The sequence below is a fragment of the Vipera ursinii genome (assembly GCF_947247035.1).
Source record: "Vipera ursinii genome assembly, chromosome: 2".
NCBI lineage: Eukaryota > Metazoa > Chordata > Lepidosauria > Squamata > Viperidae > Vipera > Vipera ursinii.
The window spans coordinates 135,018,650-135,043,150 of NC_139513.1; the positions used below are offsets into that span (position 1 = coordinate 135,018,650).

General features: G+C 39.5%; 1 protein-coding gene across 1 annotated transcript in view; it reads left to right on the top strand.

Annotated features, from left to right (window-relative positions):
• CACNG4 (calcium voltage-gated channel auxiliary subunit gamma 4) overlaps positions 1-20,602 on the top strand; it is a gene marked incomplete at its 3' end in the record, with an annotated part of 107,874 nt that extends 87,272 nt beyond the window's left edge. The window contains exons 2-4 of the mRNA XM_083355459.1: positions 3,830-3,913; positions 15,458-15,598; positions 20,067-20,602. Of these exons, the coding sequence (XP_083211585.1) occupies positions 3,830-3,913; positions 15,458-15,598; positions 20,067-20,602 (761 nt within the window). The remainder of the gene's footprint in view (positions 1-3,829; positions 3,914-15,457; positions 15,599-20,066) is intronic.
• Positions 20,603-24,501: the final 3,899 nt, after the last annotated feature.

The window sequence follows — 24,501 nt, forward strand, 5'->3', positions numbered from 1 at the left end:
AAAATAAAACCGAAAAAGAATGCAAAGACAAATATGAACAGTGATGGCACCTTGTAATCCCAAAACAACTTGAACATTACTTAAATATCGGCATTGACAAAATCACCATCAGTCAATTGGAAAAGGCATATTTACTTGGAATAGCTTATGTCCTGCAATGATACTTTTAACATCATCAAACAGTAATGTCTGCCTACCCCAGATCCTTGGGAAGGACTCAGTAGGTGGATGAAAATGCCAAACCCAGTCTAAACATTTGGCTGACTCTGTGATTAACCATACTAATAGCAATAGCACTTAAACTTATTTACCACTTCCCAGTGCTTTACAGCCCCTCTCTAAGTGGTTTATAGAGTTAGCATATTGCTCCCAACACTCTGGGTCCTCATTTATCCAGGTGTGCTACTAAATGATAACAAATCGAGCCATAAAAACAATTTTGATTCCAATAAACAAATATTAACATAAAGCAAACCAATATCACGATAAATTTTAAAAACATCCTGGGGATAGAATTGAATGAATGTACGTCTAGTGTAAACAGTTATTACCTAGAACATCAGATAAATAAAAGGGGTGTGGAACAAACAGACATTTCATTAACACATTAATGAAATAAAATGTATTTAAGTCCATTTTAAAGGCCATCAGATTTCTACAGAGAAGGGTGTGGTAGGGTGTAGTCTGGAGTCCCAGAAGGGAGGGGCTCTTTCCTAGAAGGCAGAACGTGGAATATCTGGTAGGCAGGAAGAAGGCAAGGATAGACCATCCCTTGCAATTCGCACAGTACATCTATAGTTATGCAGCTAATTGCTTTAGTCTGGCAAGATTTTGTCTGTAAATGAAGAACAATACAGAAACTATTCAATAGTAACTGCGTGTGTTGTGCTTGGTTCTTTGGGCCTGACGTTAAGGTGCTGGTTTCCAGAATAGTAGGTCCAGATTCTAAAGGCTAAAATCCTGGATACAGCAACCTGGAGTGAGAAACCAAAACAAAGCTCTGTTCAGATGAACATAAGGAACAGACAGGATTGTAGGAAGAAATAAGGGTAGAGGTAGAGACTTGTGACAGGAGGACTCTGTAAACATAAGCACCAGTAGTTTAAGGAGGATAACAGTTGAAAATAATAAAAAGACATATTGAAACTTAAAAAAAATTCTATTTGCTTGTTTGTTTATGGTATGTATAATCTGCCCCTTTCTTGGTGAATTCTGGATAACGTGTAACTATAAAAAACAGTATAAATTCAACAGGGAAATCTTCAAATCAATAGTTATGATGGGCACCATCCTTCAATCAACTGGAGAATATGTAAGATTGGGATTTTTTGTTCTCCTTTACTCCAGCCTACAGTGTTTTCTATTTTTTCCTATAATTCTTTTGCAAATGCTCTAGTTTTAACAGCCTCCTCTTTGGTTCTGAGACAGATGTAGGTTGCCTCTTAAGATCATCACATTGTTTTGATCAGATAACAGGTCACTTGCAACTGAGTTTTTATTTTGATGTCACTCCTATTCCCCAAATGAGAATTTTTGTAATTAGACTAATCCTTTCCATCACATTTATCTGTGGAAAGGGGATTCATAACAAGGTAAAGGATTGGGATGTGATTTTCCTTTTTTTTTAATAAGCACAATGACATCATCACACTTGGGAGTAGCAGCCATAAGAAAAGAGCTTATTTGAAATGCAGTCGAGTTATTAACACAGCAAGAATGGAAGCTGATTGATATAACTCCAAATGCTTGTAATTATCTTCCCTGATATCTACTTACTAACAAATTTTCATAATTATGTTATCAGCATTTGCAGAATGGATTGATCAGCCATTAAGCTGTCTGAATGGGCTCACAGGAAAGTCTCTAGCTTAGGAGAAGAAGCAAGCCCATTTCAATGACTTGCAAAACTGGCTTGTTTCAACAGACATTTTAGGATTCAGATGTATTAAATATAACTGAAAATAGAAGAGAAAGATGGATTATCTCCTCCTGTAGCCTTGCAGGAGCAGGAGGGGCAAGAGAGCACATGCTCCAAGGCTTTTTCATGAAATATATGGTAACATTTGTCATTGCACACAGATGCAGTTACAGTCTCTTTCCAGTAAAAACCCTGTCTCTGGTATGGCTAAGACTTTAAGATGGACCATATGCCAACCAGCAGCATGTGGTCAGACATCTGGATAATTATCCCAACTTGCAGGATCTCAAGCAATAATTGGTTGATGCAACTTCTTTCCTTCTGTGCATTTTTCCTCCTGGAAATATTATTTCCTAACTCACAGAGCAACTTCCTCTTTTCATCATCTCAAAACCAAATGTGTGAGTGTTTATCTGCTCCAAGTAGTTGTTTTTCCTTTCAGATTTCATCTCCCTCCAACCACTGTTTTCCCCTTGTTATTCCAAAGATCAAATCTGTGGTGCCTCAATCTCCACAAAGCACATCCTGCCAATTACCTTGGTGTGCATACCATGCCTACGACACCTCCTTACAGAATCTCACAAAACTGAAATTTCATCAAGACATTTAAATTAAAGCCTCCTTTGAAGGAGAGAGTGGGGAAAGATGGTCTACTTCTGTAAGAGATCAAGAAGGAGAGGCTCAGATCAAGAGACCTGTTGCTTATGAGCTGACAATGTGCAAATTATAACAGCAGATTGCCTGAGAAAGATTGGAAACAAGGGTTTGAGGAAATTGGACCCTGCACAATATGTACTGGGCCTCCAAACCGGGAGTTGTTATTGCTATAATTATTATTGTTAAATTTATTGTTACTTGCAACCAAAGGACTGGCTGGTTATGTTATGGGCTTGCCTGTTTTGACACAATGTAAAATTTAATTGTTTATGGCACAGCTATTAAGTATATCAAGAATTCAATCCTATGCAATTTACCTTGTCCATGAGAGGGATTTTTCTTCTGAAAAGACAGATACAGGATTGCTTGCTAATATAAACCAATTCTGCATATGTTCTAATCTAAAATGAATATGTGTGAAGATCCTATCAGCTAGTTTTTAAAAAGTGAAAAGCAAGTTGGCTCTTCTTTCATGAAAAATGTGCAATAAAACTATATTTCTTTTTATGGGGACAAATAAATTGTGCTTCAGGATTTTCTATTTATATTCTTCTTAACTAGGTAGGTGTTCCTAGATGGCAGAATCACATTGAAGCACAATATGACAAGGCATTCACTGGTTTGCACATCAACTATATGTGAGGTGGCTGTGAAAAGACCAATTCCATCTTGCCTTATTGTGAAAAGGAATTAAAAGATCTTGTGCAGATGTTGTTCTGTTCAAGAAAAAATTTAAGTATGTCAGTCAAATGGGCCCTGGACTATGGCACAAGTCTGGAAGTTTAATGTAGACGACGGTACAAATCCAATTTAAAAAAAGACAGGAAATAAAAGAAAAAAATTGTACTTTAAGACTCCTGAATGTTCATATATTGGAAGGGAGGGAGCATTATGAAGAGTTTATGGGCCAGATACACCATCAATTCAAAAAGTTTACTGTAAAATCAAAACTTTTCAAACATTATATAATGAAATTGAAAGCCAGTTTGGCATAGCGGTTAAAGGCACAGGGCTAGACACATGGAGGCTATGAGTTCTAGTCTTGCTTTTGGACAAAGCCAACAAGATGAGGTATGTTTGCATTAACAGAGTTCTTTCTGTTTTTTTAATAAGTCTCCCAAAATATTATTATAAATCACTTGTTGAAATCAGGGGAGAATTCAAATATTTCAGAAATCTTGATTCTTTTGGCTGAATAAATCTCCAGGAAAGCCTCCTTCAATTGATTTCTTTGGATGTTTTCTTATTTTGCAGGGCTATACAAGGGACACTGTTTTCGAATCAACCATTTCCCCGAAGACAACGACTATGATCATGATAGCTCTGAATATCTTCTCCGTAAGTGAAAAACCCAAAGCCTATCTAAATGGGCATTGGTGGTTAGAAAAGGATTTTTGTGTGATTTGTTTCTTTTTAGAGAAACAATGTTTGGATTTTCATACATGAATGTGATCCATTGTATTACCCCCCCCCCAGAAATTTTGAATCAATCATTTTGCTATTTTAATTAACAAGATTTCAATTTTACACAGTTGAAAACCCACGTATATCTGTACCAAAGGTGAATAGTCCATAAAATATAATCAGTTTTTGGGCAGCCCCTGGAGTCTCTACCTATTTGTCTGCCAAATTTCTATGGCTAGGTCTGTTTAGTTTTGGCAGAATCTCCCATGAAGTTCTATAAAAGAAGTAACCGGCAATGCCTCAGTGTAACAGTCTGCAACAAGAGAGGGAATAAATATGGCTATTTAGCACCACCGTGGTTTCCATTGGCTCCCTTTGTTTTGCAATGATTTTACACAGTTTCTATCAGGTTTCTGCTGCTGGATTCCACCGTACATTTTAAGTCCCTAAATGTTATTCTTATATTCCAAGATCCTGAGAATAAAGTAACAGTCCTTGTTATTAAGTGCCTTCCCCACTCATTAAAGAAGTGCCCCATTTGCTAAAGATCCAAAGAATTGTTACCACAACCTTCTTCCAGCTTTCTTCCATCCAAGAAAGTTTGCAGAGCATCCAAAAGAGATTATTCCCAGGTATTGTGTGGGAGGTAGACCCAACTTCAGTTTGCAGAGACAGGATATGAAGCTGACAACTCATGGAAGCTGATTTAAAGAGAGGATGTGTCTTACCAAACAGAGGTAGTGAGGGTAATAAGTGAATTTGACCAACAAGTCATGACTAAAAAGGTAAAGGTTCCCCCGCACATGCATGCTAGTCGTTTCTGACTCTAGGGGCCAGTGCTCATCTCTGTTTCAAAGCCGAAGAGCCAGCACTTGTCCGAGGACGTCTCCGTGGTCATGTGGCCGGCATGACTAGATGCCAAAGGCACACGGAACGCTGTTACCTTCCCACTGTAGTGGTCCCTATTTTTCTACTTGCATTTTTACATGCTTTTGAACGGCTAGGTTGGCAGAAGCTGGGACGAGTAACAGGCGTTCACTCTGCTACGCGGCACTCGGGATTCGACCCACCAAAGTGCCGACCTTCTGATCAACAAGCTCAGTGTCCTAACCCACTGAGCCACCACGTCCCCCAAGTCATGACTACATATATCTAAATCAGGGGTAGGCAACCTCGGCTCTTTTATGACTCATGGACTTCAACTCCCAGAATTCCTGAGTCAGCTGACTCAGGAATTCTGGGAGTTGAAGTCCATGAGTCATAAAAGAGCCAAGGTTGCCTACCCCTGATCTAAATCATACACTATTTCTCACTGATCCAGGTCAGTTAGGGGCAAATCTGCAAAATCCCACCACTACTTATTCCTGAATGTCAGTTGGTTTCTTCTTAGATTTGCTGCTTATACACATTTCTTTCCGGATTAATAATCATTTATTGCTTCTGCTACTTGTTTATTTTCATTTATATTCTGACTTCCCTACAAATGGGTAAACACAGCATCACCTTCATGTTATCTCGGTGAACCTCCTTCTTTTCTCCCCGATTTATCCACATTTGCATGCTTCCATTTACTGTTTTCCTCTCCTATCTTACATCTAATTTTCTTCTCTGTGAACTCTTGTTTCTCAACCATGATCTATATTGCTTCTCCCCAGTGTTTTCAATCTCTGCTTAAAAGCTTCTCTGGTTATCCGGCTGATTTTTCAGCTCAATTTTCTAAATACTGGCCAATCCGTCAGAAAAATTAGAAAATCACCCATTTTTTTCTGCCTAGGGAAGAAGAGAGATGATTTGCAGATGATAGCTAAACCTATTTTTTTTTAGCTTTCTCATATTGGAAGAGTTAACAGCTACTTGAAAAGCTGCATGCATTAATGCTGCTGAAAACATTTATACTATAAAACTGTTAGAAGTCAAGTTTATATAGAGCTATATAAATGGTAGAAGTGTAGGAATTGTCTTTTAACATTCACTTGTAACAATAAGATGCTAAATAACCACAGCTGGGATGCCAATTGCTAGTGTAAGGTTTTACACTTAGCCTCACAATTGCCCCAGCATTACTCAGGAATTTAAAAGAGCCAAAAGAAATTCCTGAGCCGAGGTTTCAGCAAGCAAACAACTTTTATTTTGATCAAAATAGAGTTGGGTGGCCACATCTCTCTTCGTGGCTGGTAGAGAGATGAAGGCAACAACCAGGAAAGATGTCTTCCACCTTTTATACCTTTCCAGAAGAAAGAGATCTGGTCTTGGTACTAGAAACCAAAAGGTACAGAAAAATAATTCCTAGATGATGACTCATGCACAACAACCCAGGCTCCACCACAGCTCCTTTCCCCCCCTCCCCTCCCCATGCTCTTTTCATGTAAGCAATCACCTGTACCTAAAGCATGAAACATTTGCTTTTATATAACTAATTTCCCAATATAAAGCACCTACAAAGCTGCTTGCACATAAAGATGATTACAAAGTATCACTACTAATATCAATATTACTAACATCAACCTTAAGCATAATAAAAATCCCTTCACTAGCATTCTTGGGGCAGGAGATTTTGGCAATGCCCTTTCCCCCACATGTATGGGCAATTGTAATGCACTCCATATGAAGACCATTTGGAAACCTCAATGGGTGTAGAATTAGCTGCTTACATGCTAACTGGATCTACTAGCTGTAGCCAATATAACATGATACTGTGGCAGCTGCATTGTCTGCCCAATTATTTTTTTAGCACAGTGCAGGACATTGGTAATAGTTTAGAAAGAGTTACAAGGCTTAAGGAGTCTGGTTTTCTCCAAACTGTAGAGCAGGCATGTCAAACACAAGGCCCGGGGGCCAAATCCGGCCCGCAAAGTGGTTTCATGCGGCCCGCGAAGCCATCCTGGAAACAGGGAGGGAACGGCCCCCACTGCCTTCGCCCTGGCCCAGAGACCCTCCTCCTGCCAGAGACCCTCAGATCTGTCCCACTCCTGCCCAGGCCCCCATAGGCACCCTTGATGCCAACGAGGTAGAGCTGGCCATGCCCACCTAGTAGGCCATATGCACTTTAGCCACGCCCACCCAGTAGGCCACGCCCACCCAGGCCACACCCGCCCGGCCCCCTGAGGGCAACCGCAATGCTGATGCAGCCCTCAATGAAATTGAGTTTGACACCCATGCTGTAGAGGGCATTGGCAATGGTCTTGAAGGAGAGAAGGAAGAGCTGCTACAAAAGCAACAGTCATATAAGGTGGTCTTGAGCCCATTCCAAGAAACTAATTAGATAGATCTAGACCAGGGGTCTTCAAACTTGCCCCTTTTATGACATGTGGACTTCAACTCCCAGAATTCCTCAGCCAGGCATGCTGGCTGAGGAATTCTGGGAGTTGAAGTCCACAAGTCATAAATGGGCCAAGTTTGAAGACTCCTGATCTAGGCCTGTCCCTAATTTACACAAAGATAAATTGATGAAGGAGGGGGTAGCACTTTCAGACTTGCAAGATGCTGTTACTACAGATGTGACAATAAAAAGTATTCCTGGCCAATATGGCATTAGTTTCTTAGTTTGATCTACCATATAGAGTTGACACAAAGAGAATCTACCCATCCCAAGGCATACTGTACTTGCAGAAGATGCTTGCTGAGTCTCTCCGTATCTTCTCACACTAAGCAGGAAGGTACTTGTTTTCAGGAGCTCTAGTGCTAGAACTATATTCCTATTTGTGATTCTTACAAAGCTATTAAAATTTTGCTTTTTTCAAAGATGCTCTGGGAGGGTAGAATTAAGGAACAGATTATCTGAGATATATGTTAGCACAATCAGAATAGATGAAATTTATTGAGTATTCTGATAGATTGTTTTAAATTAAGGATGTTATGTTATAATACCACGGATATTATTTTTATATGTATTATTTATTGGGGGATGTATTTTATTTTATTTTTTTGTTTTGTTTTTTTTTTTTGTTTTTTGCCATTAGCTCTGTAGTGAGAAAGACTGAGGTAGCATTAAAGCCATTTTAAATAAATAAAATAAAGCAACTAGACAAAAATGTAAATGTACAGGCAGTGACATGCAAATACTATGTTCTGTCATGGTATTTAGAACAAAAAGGTGCTAAGATACAAAGCACATGTTCATTAATCAGTTCAGCTGTAGGCCACTGATCTAATGGAGTAACTATAGAAGGGCTGACAGCAACATGCCCTCCCCTGTTTTCAAATTATCCAGCAGTCTTCAAGATTCAGGTTTAAGGAAAATGAGGGAATTGTAATTCAAAATGGAAAAAAAAAACAACCTTCTCTGCAGACAAATTAAAACAAACCTCTATGCCACCCAGGCAGTAAAGGAAGCTTGAATAGCAGGTTTTGCTATGTACAACTACGTAACTCTTTTGGTATGTCCTATATCAAATTATTTAGCAGGAAACCTCACAGTAAAATATACCAGTTAGACAATGGTAGGATACCTGGTTCTCATTTTTATGCTAAGACAAATTAGAAGATTGTTTCCTCAGTAAAAAGAATTAAACTGTAAATAATTAAATGTTCTGGTATTATTCTTCATAAAAAGACCAGAGTGGATTAGTTTCTTCATTTTTTAAGATGCAAAGACTTGAATTCCAAGATTTAATTAGTCTTGCATGAGATTTAAAAAATTGTATATTGTCAGCTTAGTCTTTTAGTGAATAGGTTTTTTTAATTTTCTTAAAAGTTTAAAAATACTTACATATTAACTGAGCAACCTTCCTCAGCTTAGTTCCCATCCAAATGAGTTATGGCTACAAAAATCCCAAATCTCCCAGCTAGCATAGCCAGTGGGTAGACATGGAAATTATTATCCCATTTGTAGCAGCATATAAATGTAATAATGAAGTATCCAGAGATTGCCTAGTTGAAATATGCTGTTCTAGAGGATGACATCAAGAAATTATGATAAACATGAGTCTACTTAACCTTTGCTGAATGGTTGAAATAGACAATAGTAATAAAGCCTTTCGTTACCTTTTTTATGAGAAGTCTTTTTTCTCTAACTAAGCACTAAAGAATGAATATTATTGGAACTTATTGTTCTTACATTGCCCATACACAGCTGGACCTCAGTGTCAGTCACTCCTCAATTATTTTGAAAAGGAGGCTTTTGTTCCTTATTTCCTTTTGTCCATTATTACTCTCTCATTCTTTTACTTAATGATGCTTCCACAAAATGAAAGAAAAATGCCAGGTATTAATATTATGATACACACAACAACGTGAGATCACAGCTGCCAGAAGCTAAAGTGCTCTGAGACTTTAGAAATCAGACAGATAAGCACTTCCCACATAATACCCCAGATTTGACAATTGTAGATAAGAAAGACAAACAAAGTTTGGATAATGGATATGGTAGTACCTGAAGACAGCAGAATAGAAATGAAAGAACAGGAGAAAAAAATCACAAAATATAAAGACCTGTGAATGGAAATAGAATGACTATGGCAAAATGAAGCAAACATAGTGGCAGTAGTAATAGGCACCTCGGGTGCAATCCCAAAACAATTGCAGCATTATTTCAACAACATTGGTATTGACAAATTCACCATCAGTCAATTGCAAAAGGCAGCTTTATTCAGAACAGCTTACATCCTGTGATGATACCTCTAACAACATCAACATCTGCCTATCCCAGGTCCTCAATAGGTAGACAAAAATGCCAAATCCAATCAGAACATCTGGCTGATTGCAATGATTCATAATAATAAAGTGTGGATAATAGATGTGGCAATATCAGGAGATACGGTAGAAGAATAGAAGACAAATAATTGGAGAAGATCACAGAGTATCAAGATCCCAAAATTGAAACTGAAAGTGGCCCCAGTGGGTATTAGCACACTGGGTGCCATACAAAAAACTCTTGGATGGCACTTAGAAAATATGTACATTGACAGAATTTCTGTCTGTCAATTACAAATGGCCATCTTGCTTAGTTCCACATATATACTGTGCTGATACATTACAATATCTTAGGTTCTTGGGAAGAATTCAATGCATATAAAAGCCAGCTAAAGAACTGGCAACTGTGATTGCATTTTTTTTCCTTTGTTATAGCCACCCAATTCAGATGGACTCAGACCAGCATAAAGAACCAAAAAAAGTAAAAACAATTAAAAATAAATAAAACCGGACAGATATCCCAGACTAAAACAATCATAACAGCAACATGAAATCACAACAGTGCTCCCAAAAATATATTAAATCCAGACCTCTGGGATGAAAACCAGGTTTTAAGAGCTTTCTTGGACCTCAGGAAAGAGGGTAACATAAATGTGCACAGGAGCATAAATATACTATCTTTCTGACTAAGAGTTTGCTATGTGGCATCATCAGTAAAAATATAAGATACTCCATGTTCTGCTCTGCCCAGAACTTTAGCTAACACGAAAGCAACTTGTTGTCATGCTGAAATATTCATTTGACTGTAATATGATTTCTGAGATTGCCCAAGAAGTTGAGCTGATCCTTGACATCCAGAAGAGTGAGACCAATTTATCCTTTTCATTACAGCAGGTGCAACTTTGCTGAAATCAATCTTCGTTCACGTATGATGTTGTCTGAAAATATTCAGGCATCAAGAGACTATAGTTAGCACAAAAAATGTCTTAGCTTGCGTGACTGAGTGGATAGCAAGTCTTGGTTGCTAATCTTCCCTTTTTCCTAGAGCCTGGAAAGAAACCAAGTGGAATGAACAGCTGCCACATTCTACCACTCTTGCATAATGAATAGCAATGTTTTATGGGGACTTTTACTGGAGCATGATCTGCTCACATTGCTTCATTTCTGGACATGTGGAGCACAACCTATATTCTGTGGCAGTTTTCAAGAGGAAGCTACATTCTCACTTGTCTCTGTTCATGATAATCAGAATCAAGTCTGCAATTCTAGAAAATTAACATTGGGTGCAGTTGTCATTTGCAGGGAAGGAAGAAAAAACAGATCCTTATTATTAAAGGGGAAGCATTATTTCTTGAAATAACTTAATTAGATGAAGAAGAAGAAGAAGAAAACCACTACAAGAAGGTATTATTATGGTTTTTAGCCTGGATATACGAATATCATCTCTGCTATGTTTAGGTTACAGCTTAGGTTACAATGAAGAATACTTCAGTATATAAAAGGAGAAATTCCAAATAAGAAACTATTTAATATTCAATTTATAACTCTCTATATAAATTTATAACTAGAAATATGACAAAATATTGCACTTATGGACTATGTCTTTGCAAAAATATAGTTACAATTAATTGTGACTTGGCAATACTGAATCAGGACACACAAGGCTCTTCTAAAGTGTTTTGGGAGCTTGACACATCATTGTGTTATCCATATAGAGTAAAATGGAGATAAGCATATCTGCCAGCTTAGGACATGAACATTCGGGTTGCCAAAAGACCCACCATGGCATGGATACTATTATTAAATGAAAGGAGAGCAAGCATGCAGCCTTGTTTAAACACCCTTATATGTTGGAACAGCATTTCATAAATATCTCCTTTCATCTTCAGAGAGGTGCTGTTAAGAATCCAAATAAGAAATAATGAATGGGGATCAATCAAAGATTTCCAATGGACTATCAATGTTCTCTTTTGGAAATAGAATCAAGTACTGATTGCAAGTCTGTGGAGGCTACCTGTGAGGAGATTATAGCATTTGGGATTTCTCAATAAGATGTTTGAGTAGCAGGAAAGACTCATAGTAGACTGACCCTTTGTGAAACCAGCTTGTGCTTATGCTACCAATTTTTCTTCATTTCCCAATCCCTTAATTTCCCTTGGAGACGCCTGGCAGGCAGGAACATCTCTTCTACTTTTTGAAGATGGTGACTACAATTGCTGTGCATTAATTCTTACAAACATTGCCAGATTTATCAATATGTGTAAACAGTGCTGCCAGAACAGGTACGTCCCTCCCTCATTTATAAACATTTTAATTAAAACAGGAGGAATTAGATATCTCTACCAGCATTCCATGGCTCTCAGATGAGAGATCAAGTTTGTAATCATAGAGGCCTGTCATTTGTTAGCTTCAGAGCTAAAGCAACATTATTAAGATTTTCATGACAATGCTGCTGATGACCGAGTTTAAATCTCTGTTATTCTTATTTCAATTGACAGAATCTCCACTATTGAAAATACTTATGTAAGGGGCAAGAATCATAGGAATATACTTAACTTTTTGTCAGGCATTAGACTGACCAGTAATCCAATGTAATGTGGAAGAATGACACTGGGTTGTTTGCTGTTGCAACAAGTTTAAATATTATATTGTTCTCTATATTCTACTAGTCTGCAGCTTCCCATATTCCTTGCAGGTGGCCTTGCCATCTACAACTGATGGGAATTAATTGTCACCTATTCCTGTTATAAGTTGTTTTTAAATGTTTGAGAAGCAGCAAAGGGATTAAATCAAAGTACAGTTATGAATCTTAGAATAGAGACCATTAAACACAGTGGAGTGTGCTGTGAGTATATTTATGGAGAGTTGTACTGACGATCACAAATCAGAAAATAAGTGCTGAGTTTAAAGAGCAAACATTCCATAGATTTCCAGTGTGATGTTAAATAGAGCCTTGGTGGAGCAGTGGGCTAATGCCTCCTTAAGTAACACCAGCTGCCTGCAATTAGTGCAGGTTCGAGTCCCACCAGGCTCAAGGTTGACTCAGCCTTCCATCCTTCCGAGGACCCAGATTGTTGGGGGCAATAAGCTGACTTTGTAATAATGCTGCTTGGGGGTGGGGGCAAAAGCCCTAATAAGCAGGCATATGCATAGAATGAAGGCTATTGCTAAGCACATTGATTTGTGCTTCTTAGATTGTAAGCCGCCCTGAGTCTTCGGAGAAGGGCGGGATATAAATGGGATTAAAAAAAAATAGAACACAATCATTTCAGTCACAATTATATGGGAACCAGGTCTTTAGGATTTTCTTTCTGGCTTCCTTTTTTAATACTTGAGGATTTTTTTTTTCTCTGAAGACACATTCTCCTAGCAATTACAATGAATTACTAGATTGCGAATTTGTTATATTGCACATATCCTTCACAAATGGCCATATTGGTTAGGACTTATTGTTACTGGAATTCCCCAATACTTGGAAGATCACATATTGCCCATACTAAATTTAGACATGTTCACACAGCTGGTATTAATCCAGATTCAGAACAAGGCTACCCTCCCCTTGCTGTCCAAGCAAAACTTGGTAAACTTTGAGAATTGATTGGACATTGTTAGGTTATGGCCTAAACAAAGATCTAGCGGAAGGAGACTATTCTAGCATTTATCTTATGTGACACAAAATAATATAAAATGTTCTATAAAATAAGAAAAGACTGGTTTTGATAAAGATTACTAGCCCCAAGTACAGTAGAATCCTGATTAAGTCTTGTCCTTCTCAGGTGGAAGTGAAAAATTGTCTCCCTAAAATTGGATCTGACATTTACAAACAGTATTAACCAAGAAGATATCTTTACACTTATTTAAAAATATCTCAAACTAAGTCAGGCTACTAGTACATTTAGCTCAGTATTGTTTGTAGCATAGTGGGGGACTGGTGTAAAAATATCTTAAAGTAAGTCAGCTATTTATCCATTGTTTTTAGTGTAATGGGGAACTGGTGGCCTACACTGAAGTACAATTCCCAGTTTTCCTTATTATTGTACTTTGGCAAAATTTGGCTACCCATCCTGGTCAACGTGATTGTAAACGTCAGTTCTAGATTTCAGGTAAAGAATTTTTCAGTCCCACCTGAGAAGCATAAGATTCAATCTGGGCCCTTCTGCGCTTGAGGCTAATAATGTTTACCTAAGCCTTTACCTACTCATTCCCCCTAACAGATTTAGCTTTTTAGACAGAGGATGGAAAGCATGCCCCATTATTGCTTAAGTAACCAACATAATTAATATGATCTGTATAAGACCATACTAAAATAGTTCCTTTGACAAACAAACCCACGTCAACTTCTATCATATTAAATAAACCTGGGCCTTGTGTCCTCAATCCATTTCATCCTAGGATGCCAAACCAAGTTATGAGCACCACTGTTCTTTTTTTTTTTTTTGTCTCTAGGTAATTGTGAGCCTGTTCTGAAGCTCTTGCCTGAGGTAATTCTCTTGCAAATAAGCAAGCATCTCACTGTAATTGCAATTTATCCTTTAGTGTAGAATAAAAAATGGCCATTACTTAACGGTAAAATCTGCAAAAGAGACATTGTGAAACAAGCTCTAGTGCTGATCTTTCCTGACAGAGCCAATTTCCAAGATGCTGGAAATCTAATTTTTTTCTCCACTTCCAAAGACACCCCCCCCTGTCAATCTTCCTCAGCACTACTCTTCTTCCCTTCCCTCTTTTCTTCTGTGGCTTCTCTGATTCTTTTTACTTTTACGGCTTTTCACCCAGTGCTGTTGGAGATTTTGCTGAGGAAGAAAAGTGCCTGACTTTCAAAGCAACAAATAAGTAAATCAGCAAACATGCAGCAAAGGAACAGAGTTCTGTGGAACCAAAAGAGAAGAAGAAGAACGCCAAAGCCATGCAAATGGATCAATCAACCCAGACCTTGAAGGGGTGACAAAGAAGGCTGATTATTGCTGTGACTCAGAAGGGAGTGGCTATCCAGTGCCCCTTCTCCTCTAAGCTCCCCCTTAAAATGTGGGTGCTTGGGCTTTCATGCTTCAGCCCCAGAGAAGGCTGGATGGGGCAGGACAGCTCCCATACAGTCAGTAGTCTTAAATTATCCAAATCCACATGCCTGCAAGTGTCTCTTCATAATACTGCCTGTCTGGCATTCTGCCATCATCTGCTCATCCATTTTTCATGACTCTTCCATGCATTAATTTCTGGGTTATTCTTTATAACCCCTTTAGCTGGTAGCTTGTCAGAAGATGTTTCCCCATATTGTGACTGTAGAAAGCTGATTATGGTAATAACCTCATAAATTTTCCAGCAGGAAGTGTAAAACTTCATCAGAAAAAAAAGCAAATGGAAGATACAATGTTTTGGGGGAAGCTTCCCCATTCCAGAGGCAAACATTTTGCCTAAATACAAAACATTCCTTATTCTGGTAACTTGTAGTCCAATTGCATTATTATTCCCTATCATTATATTGGCTGGGGTGATTCTAGCACTGCTGGACAAATTATCTGGTGGGCTCCAGGTTCAAGGATGTTGATAACCATTTGGCTTTTTTCACCTTTCTTGAGAGTATTTGCTGCAATTTTATGTTATTCTGTCGATGCCACAATTTTACAGCGTCTATGAATGCCTGATTATGTTGATGACAATGATGTAGGGTTTTTTTTGGAAGCTTCAGTAACATGCTCAAAGTGCTTAGGGTAAACATTATTTGATTAATAAATTGTCTCTGATCATATGAATTTGTTTTTTAATGGCTACAGTTCTTTTAAAAACCCATAATAAAACAACCTTGCACTCTTACGGTCCTGTGTCTCTCCCACCCCCTTTCTTTCTCAGGTGTAGTACGTGCTTCCAGCGTGTTTCCCATCCTAAGCACAATCTTGCTGTTACTGGGAGGGCTCTGCATTGGAGCTGGGAGGATTTATAGCAGCAAAAACAACATTATCCTTAGTGCTGGAATTCTTTTTGTAGCAGCAGGTAACCCTCTTTATTTTATAGGCTTCTTCTTTAATTTTTCAGTGGACTTTGGGAATGGAAAAGGTCATGTCCTCCAAATAATATCAGCAAAGGGATCTTATGATTACTGATTGGGTTCAGACTTTCACTGAGCCAATTCTGCTGCAATTGAAAAAAAATGTTATTTTCTTCAGCCCTTCTCCCACAGCCCCAAGTGCCATCGTATAAAGTTAGCAGACTTCAGGCTGGGAAGCACAATTAGTGTTTTACAAACCTGTCTCTCTACCAACGTGGCTATAAAAAGGAGGATTGGAGTAACGGAATAAATTGCAAAGCATGGATTTAGCAGAATACTACCGATTGGCATTTGGAGTCCCCATCCCCAAACACTTTTTTACGACCCCTGCTTGCTTTTATTCTTCCTGAGGGGAAGGTGGACACATTTCCAAATCAGCTCTAAGCTAAACCATCCATCAGGCTCATCGATCAAATCAGGATATCAAGAATCAACCTTGAAAGGCGACAATGTAATTGACAGTTCGCTTTATGTAAAAATGTAAAAACAATTAAACAGCCTGGAGGCAATGAAAGGAGGTGTCCACTCACTTTCTAAACACCTTGATGGAAAACCCTCCTCCAAATTTTCACACAGCTTTTTGAATGGAATCGGAGGAGGCCTTAGGTTTCTAGAGAAGCAAAATGAAATCGTTCACGGTATTTCTACCATTGTCTTCCTCTAAAAACTCAAGGACAAATCATAGTACTTCTCTCTTTTCTTCCTCTTTATGAACACCTAAAAGAACAGCCATCCTTTTTGAAGGAATGCTGGTAGGTCTTCATTGAAAGGGTAACTCTAGAGCAGAGATGTCAAACTCGAAGTCTGCGGGGCTGCCCCAGAGACAGTGAGGGAGTGGCCCCTGCAGTCCCGGCCCAGCTGGCTGGGTGTCCCCCCCCCCCGGGTGCATGCACAGCAAGTAACAAGCGCAGCAGCCGCAGCCCAGCAGCCCCTCAGCCACCCATTGGCCGCCACACCCCGGGATCCCGCAGCCCACCCAGCGCAGGTGGTTCCAAGCACTGTGGCTGCTGGGCCAGTCCTCCAAGCAACAGACAGAGACAAGAGGCACAGGGGGCGGGGGAAGGCACGTGATCTGGTCCCCTGCAGAAGCCTTGCAGAATCGAGCTATGGATTGAATCTATAGCAAAGTTCTCAGCTACAATGGCCTTCTGGAAAGACCTGTGACTGCAGAATGCAGGCCTGGGGATGCCTCAGAAGAAGTGGACCATCGAGGGGAGGCCTGGCTGCAAGGTAAGTGGGTGTGGGTGCATGTGGCAGCTCCATCCACCCCCACCCTAGCTTGATTTTTAGGTTTGTGCCTTACCCCAGAACTAGGGCTTATTTTGGGGGTAGGGCTTACTGTCAGGGAAACATGATAGAATAGAATAAGAATAGAATAACAGATTTGGAAGAGATCTTGTAGATCATCTAGTCCAGGGGTTGGCAACCATAAACACTTAAAGAGCCACTTGGACCCATTTCCCATAGAAAAGAAAACACTGGGAGCCACAGAACTCTTTTGACATCTAAAATGAAGAAAACACTGCATATATTCTTTTTTACCTTTATTCCCCCCCCCCCTCTCTCTTTAAGGCTGCGGACTTTCTGGATCTCCCTCTTCTTGCAGGTTCCAACCAACTGCTTTGTATCTCACCGAGGTCCCCAGGCTGTAGCCAAAATAGCTGTGATCAGAATATGCAGATAAAGCAGCATTACGCTGGCATTGAAAGCAAGCGGAGGCAGCAGATGGAGCAGGCAGGGCTCACTCCCAACGTCTAGCCTGGGATCTGGGGCAGCTCCTTCGGACTAATAGACTGCCTGCTAGCTAAGCACTCAGAGCTGGCAGCCTAGTGAGCAAGTCTGACTGCAGGCCACGGCTGAGCTGCTGCCAAAAAAGCCACCCCCATTTCTCCTCTGCTGCTTGCCCTTCCTGGGACAGCCTCGTGCACTCTCTTGCTTGCCTCCTGCAGAGGAGGCAGTGGCATCCCAACTGCAGGAGATGGAGGAGCTCCGCTGGGCGGAAGTGCTGCCGAAGAAGCGGGACCCGGGAAAGGGGGAGCGAGGGAAAGGCAAGCGGGCCAGGGAGGGTGGAAGTGCCGCGGGCATCACGCCGCTAGCAGAAGGCGGCTCTGCTGCAAGGGGCAGAGGAGAAATGGGAGTGGCCTTTTTGGCAGCAGCTCAACTGCGGTGTGCAGTCAGACTTGCTTGCCAGGATGCCAGATCCGAGTGCTTAGCTAGCAGGCAGTTTGTTAGTCCAAAGGAGTGATGGGAGAGGAGCAGGCTGATCGCCTTTGCAGCAGCCAGGACTCCAGCATGCCTTTCCGGTCAGTGGGGCCAACAGTAGCACCGGCAGGAGATTGCAGGGGCTGAGCTCCCTCGGGGCTGTAGCTTGTGGGAGGGCTGGTCTGCTCAGCGGAGGCTCCGGCAGGCTGCTCCCAGGGGGGATCCCAGGGCTGCCCCGCACAGCTCCCCAGTCATGTGTGCCTCGGACGGGGCCAGCCTGGGAAAGGGACTTCCTGGCCGCACTTCTTCCAGGGGCCAGGGTGCCTGGGCACAAGGCCAATCAGCCCCAAGAGAGAGAGAGAAGGGAAGCGAAGTGCAAGTGCCTCTCTCTGTCTCTGTCTCTCTCTCTCTCTCTGCAAATGGCGGAGGAGGACTGAAGTGGCTTCAGAGCTGCGGGTTGCCGACTCGTGATCTAGTCCAACCCCCTGCCTAAGCAGGAGTTCCTACACCATTTCTGACAGATGGAAGCCCAGTCTCTTCTTGAAAGCCTCCAGTGATGAAGTACTAACAACATTTGAAGGCAGTCTGTTCCATTGGTTGATTGTTCTCACTGTCAGGAAATTTCTCCTTATTTCCAGGTTGAATCTCTCCTTGATCAGCTTCCATCTGTTATTCCTTGTCTGGCCTTCAGGTGCTTTGGAAAATAGTTTGATCCCCTCCTCTCTGTCACAGCCCCTCAAATATTGGAACACTGCTCTTATGTCTCCCCTGGTCCTTCTCTTCACTAGACTAGCCATGCCTAATTCCTGTAATCATTCTTCATATGTTTTAACCTCCAGTTCCCTAATCATCCTTGTTGCTCTTCTCTGCACTCATTCCAGAATCTCAACATCTTTTTTATAGTGTTGGGACCAAAATTGATTGCAATATTCTAGGTGTGGTCGTACCAAGGCTTTATACAGTAGTATTAGTACCTCACATGATCTTGATTGACTCTTGATTGATTGACAAGACTGGAGGTAAACAGAACAGAGTTAGTGCCCTTTTGGTGTCATTTATTGTGCTCATTTTTCTAACTAGCCTCTTGTTCAGAAGATAATGAGATCTGATTAGGTAACCCCAATCCTGTAACCTTCCAAGTGTTAACTCAGCCTTTTCCATGGACTGTTTTCAGTCATCTCTCATTCAGAAGTAAGGGCATAAAATATTGCAGGGTTTTTTTAATCAACAGGTATGAAGAAGAGAACTAGGGAGCAGACCAATAATAAATGTGAAGACAACCTCCATTATTACTGTTGTTATAATGTGAACCCCAAAGAGACCTGGAATTTTAATTAGAGTCACAGAGCAATAAACATTTTGTTTTAACAAGTGAAACCTTGGAAATTAAATCTTACCTTACCCAGGCTCAAACTTATTATTACAGATTTTTTTTGAGGCATAGTTTGTGTGTGTGTGTGCACACGTGCACATCCGCACGCACATGTACACTGTGTGTCCTCTCCTCCACTTGTGAGAATCTTGAGAATCTTCCCTGATGGTCACCGGATGTCCAGCTCCTTCATAGCAGTTATTGACACATAAAAAAAGAATGCTGTCTCTCATCATCATAAAGTAGGTGTACCCTGTATCAGGATTTGTCCTTCTCTGAGTTTTGCCACAACATTCTTTCCAAACTAAGCAGATGGTTCACTGTATCCTGTGTAGTACAAGATATATTCTACTGGATCTAAACACAATTTTAAATAACATGAGGCACTTCCCATGATTTCACTGGAGGCACTTCCCATGGTTTCACCTTTTATCTACCTTAAGTAAGACAAGCCTTCAAACATATTGAACATACTTTAGTAACTGTTGTTATCTGTGACTTATCTCATACTATTTATTTCATTCTTGAACATTCCTAGAGTTTGTTGGAAAATATTGCCTTAAACCACATAGATAACATAAGCAGAGTTAAAGCTCTTGATGCCCTCCGAGTATTTTGTACTTCAAGTCTAGGCAGCTATTCATTTTATATATATATAGTTACGGTTACAGTCCAACAATATAAAGCAAATAAACTCATGCTCAGAACTGTGTGAAAATGAATTAGCCTACGGAGTAATTAAGAGTAAGATGCAAGTTGATGTGGCAAAAAAATTATCGTGATAATTGTCTCCTAGAGCTTTTCTCCTAACTAGATTTCTCCCCGCTATTTCTTTCCAGGATTAAGTAACATAATAGGAATTATTGTCTACATCTCCAGCAATGCAGGCGATCCTAGTGACAAGCGGGATGAGGATAAAAAGAACCAATACAGTTACGGCTGGTCTTTTTATTTTGGAGCCTTGTCTTTTATTGTGGCAGAAACAGTTGGTGTGCTGGCTGTGAACATTTATATTGATAAAAACAAAGAGCTGAGGTTTAAGACCAAGAAGCAGTTCCTTAAGACTTCTGCTTCCCCTTACGCAAGGATGCCAAGCTACAGATACAGAAGAAGAAGATCCAGATCCAGTTCTCGATCCACAGAACCTTCTCCATCCAGGGACATTTCTCCAGTTGGGATGAAAATGGCAGGTTCTCTTCCGATGAATGAAATCTCCATGTACACCCTCTCCAGGGAACCTTTGAAAGTCACCACAGCAGCAAGTTACAATATAGAACAAGACGCTGGTTTTCTTCAAGTCCACAATTTCCTTCAAAAGGAATTCAAAGAGGGACTTCATATCAATATGGTCAACAGGAGAACAACACCCGTTTGAAGGGATTTGTTGGGGGGGCGTTTCTGAAACAAAGCAGGGGAAGCGAAATCCAGATCCTTTATACTGTATGTGAAAAGCATGTCTTTTGAAAATGTGCTTGCATACTTCAGGAATAAGAATCCCAGAATGAAGTTGCAGACAGAGACATAACACAATGACCTGGAGAGATGGAACAATACCTTTTTAGCTGATTTTTATAAGCTCTTTCAAAATTTGATTAAGAAAATAACGTTGAAGAAATACATACAGAAATTAAAATCAGCCATTCCAATCCCTCCACTTTTGTAGTATGTATTGTGTAATTTGTGTCCTGGAAAATATTTTAGTGGAAATAGATTTATAAATTTTCAGTGTGGACTTTTTTCTATAACCTGGCCCTTTGGTACAATCTGAAATTCATCATAAATGCTGCCTAATGTTTATGTTTCTTTAGAGCAGAAGAAAAAGGCATGAATGAGAATGGCTGGCTGGGGAATTCTGGGAGTCGAAGTCCACAGACCTTAAAGTTCTCAAGGTTGGTACCCCTCTTTTAGAGCAAAAGTCAAACAGCGGGGTGGGGAGGAAACGTATGGATGGTTCCAACTTTTGAAGACCAATGAGGGGAACCATTCAAACGGGAGTTCTGCTCCTGAGCCTTAGGCATTCTTGGGAAACGATCTGGTTTCTGACTTTAAATACCCTATAATATTGCTGAGAATCTAGACGTAGGCTCCGTTGACTTCTCTTCCTTGTTTACTGGATTGCCCAGTAGTTTTTTGACTTTTTATGCTGCACACTCTTAAGTAAAGACTGTGATTAGGTGAAGAATATCAGTTTCTTAAAAACTGCCCATCCTTTATTACTGTATATAAATGAATAGCCATCCCCAAAGGTTTGAAAAAACGTGAATGGCAAAGTCAAAATTTGGGGATGAGATGGTATGAACTGATGCTATATATCTGTAAAGCAAGTTTCGCAAATGTGTGTCGGGTAAGTTTAGCTAACCCTATTCTAGATTTCAAACATTTGTAAAAAATAATAATAATAATAATCCAGAACTCATAACATGAATAGACCTGTGTTGGTGATTGGGGAAGGGGGCCTTTACTAAACTAATCATTTGCAGCCATAATTTTCTAGGCACTTTGTCTGAAAGTAATCCTTTGCTTTGAGCTGCTGTGAAACATACAAGGCCCCTGTTCTAGCATGCTAAACTGTAGTTCCACCCCTTCTTACATGTTTTAAATATTGACCAGAGGCTTAGAACAAAGTTAGGAAGTAGCAGTTTGACTGTGTTAATGGCAGGAATTGCAGAACTTTTTTTTTTCCTGTGAAGGGCTATTGATTCCAAACAGGAACAAGCTATTAATTTAGTTCCACATTTGAATACTAATTAATTGTATTATAGGTTCTTACTTCTTACAGCTTTTGAAAAATAATTATCTAATGCCTAGAAAAAGACTGTTGGGGCATTAGTTGACCAAGAGGGGAAAAAAGTACTATAGCTCTTGCTTGAGAAGGGAGACATGTGCACCCTTGCTGCTTTTATTAGGGAAAAATCTCTCACATTCTTGGAAAGGCATGCAAGAGGTTGCTGGAAATGTCTATGACTACTTTTTTAAGGGGGCAAAGGAACTTCCCAGAAGTACTGATAGAGGGAAGGAATGGAATTAAGTGGAAGACCTTCCCCTCTCACCCTCTGATTGGAGATTCCCCACCTCAGATTTCCTAGGTTTATAATTAATGCCAATTAAATTTATCCGTTCTCTTGCAAAGCCTTATGTTCTCTTAAAACCACTACAGGATCCTTTTGCATTGCATTCAGTTTCTACTTCATAATAGAAAGCTGAGCTGATATGAACCCATTTTAGAAATATTTGTAAAGATAACTTCTTCTTTTTTAAGAAAAAGCTACTTTAACGGTTCAAAAAGATGATCTTTTTAAAAGAGAGGAAAGAAGGGACTGAAATGAATGTTGGAGGACGGTGTATTTTGAGACTGTAAAAGCACCTTTTCCAAATCAAAACAAGCTCCACTGTTTCCAGCATTCAGTCTTCAGCCAGTACTGGCAAGACCAAAGCCTAGCAAACCAATTGCCTGCTCTTACTTTTATAGCAACTAAGGCTTCATTTAGATGTTATGGTTAATGGCTATTGATGTCTCCACCATGATTCTGACAAGTTCAGGCATCAGCAATGAATGCCAACCAAACATCAAAGCCGTCCAATCAGCCCTTTCCAACACACTTAATGGTAAAGCATGATGGAAGTGCAGTTCAGCAACATCTGGAGGGCCACACATGACCCTACCATTGTAGGCCTTTTGCAAAACCATCTAAACAACTGGATGCAACTACATCTTATGTAAAATTGATGCTAATGTCCGTTAACCCTTTTCATGTGACAAAAGAGTCTGCACGAAGGTTACATTTATTTCAAGATTTACTTTAAAACACTAGAGAGGTTATTTGTGTCTGTATACCTGTTCATGTTCTTACAAATGATAAGTTATTTCTTCTTTGAGACGTCTTAAAATAAAGTGTTGATAGGGGTAGTATAAAGCTATGATAAGAGTACATAAAGAAGCAGTTTGTGTCTGTGTCATTATTAAGTGCTTATATCTCTTTTCATTGCTGTATATCAAGTGTGATTTTCTGAATTATGTTTTCCTACTGTGTTAATAAACTAACAGGTAGAATTTAGTTCTCATGTGTATTTGCTCTAATTAGAGTATCCATACATATCTAATGAAATTATCCCCCTTTGAAACTGAATATTGTGGGATGGCACTGTCTAAGAATTTTCTGCATTAAGATTGGGTATTTGTTGCATTGTAAAATTGAACATATTCTTCCAGTGGCTATGTTTTTGTTGATAGTTTACTAGCTCCTGCACCATTCCACATATATATGAATATATTTGTATCATGTTTTGTGCATTGATATCGCCTGGCGCTGTGCTACTTTGTATTATACATGAGAAGTAAAGAAACCAAATGTTTGTTTATCTTACTGCTAATTTTAAAAAGAGTTTAATCCCCAGAATTACTCAAAATGTCATACAAAGAAGGAATGCTGCCATATATCCTTTTTTATATATATGTGGGCTATTTCCTCTCTTCCAATACAAATTGATGTGTGTCTGTCCATAACTATTTTATGTTGAATTCAGTTGTACTTGCTCTTTGATAATTGAGTGTAAAATGGCAGGTTTTCCAATTTGTAATGTTTGGCCTGAATTGTCAGCTAAAAGCAAGTCTTCGAAAAAGCTTATGACAAACTTAATTAAAATGCAGTGTTCATTGATTATTCTGAAATTTTACAAGGTTGAGTTCAAGTGCTTAGTTCTTAATCTTTGACTACAAAGCCTGACTTCCTAACTCAAATACTGAGAAGAGGGAAGGAAGGGAAAATCCTTAGAGGATGGCAAAGAACATACATTATTTTTCCATATAGTATTCTTTTGAAAAATTCAAAGACTTTTAAGTTATTATTATCTGCCCAAGAGGAAAAATAATTCTTTTAAGAGGTATTTGCAACAGTTCATTCTAATTTGGTCCATACAATAAAAATTATTGAGGCAAAAACAGTTTGATCAACAATCTACTTAAAAAAATATGTTCATTGGGTTGCCATAAATCAGAGAAATAACTAGTATAAAATTGTCTCAGGTAGGGATATGAAAGACTACTGTATAAATTCCTCAGGAAATGAAATTGGTCATTCTATCTGACTTCACAGTGGGGTAGATGTTATTACTGAAGAAAATCTTTTCAATCAAAAATGTGCACTCATCTTCCAGAAGAAAGAATTACTGAAAGTTGCATGCAAACAGTAATAGTGACTTTTAAAAAAAGGCTGTATTTAAAAAACGTCCATCAAGCTTATTATAAATTGAAAGGAAGGATTACTATCATTTTAA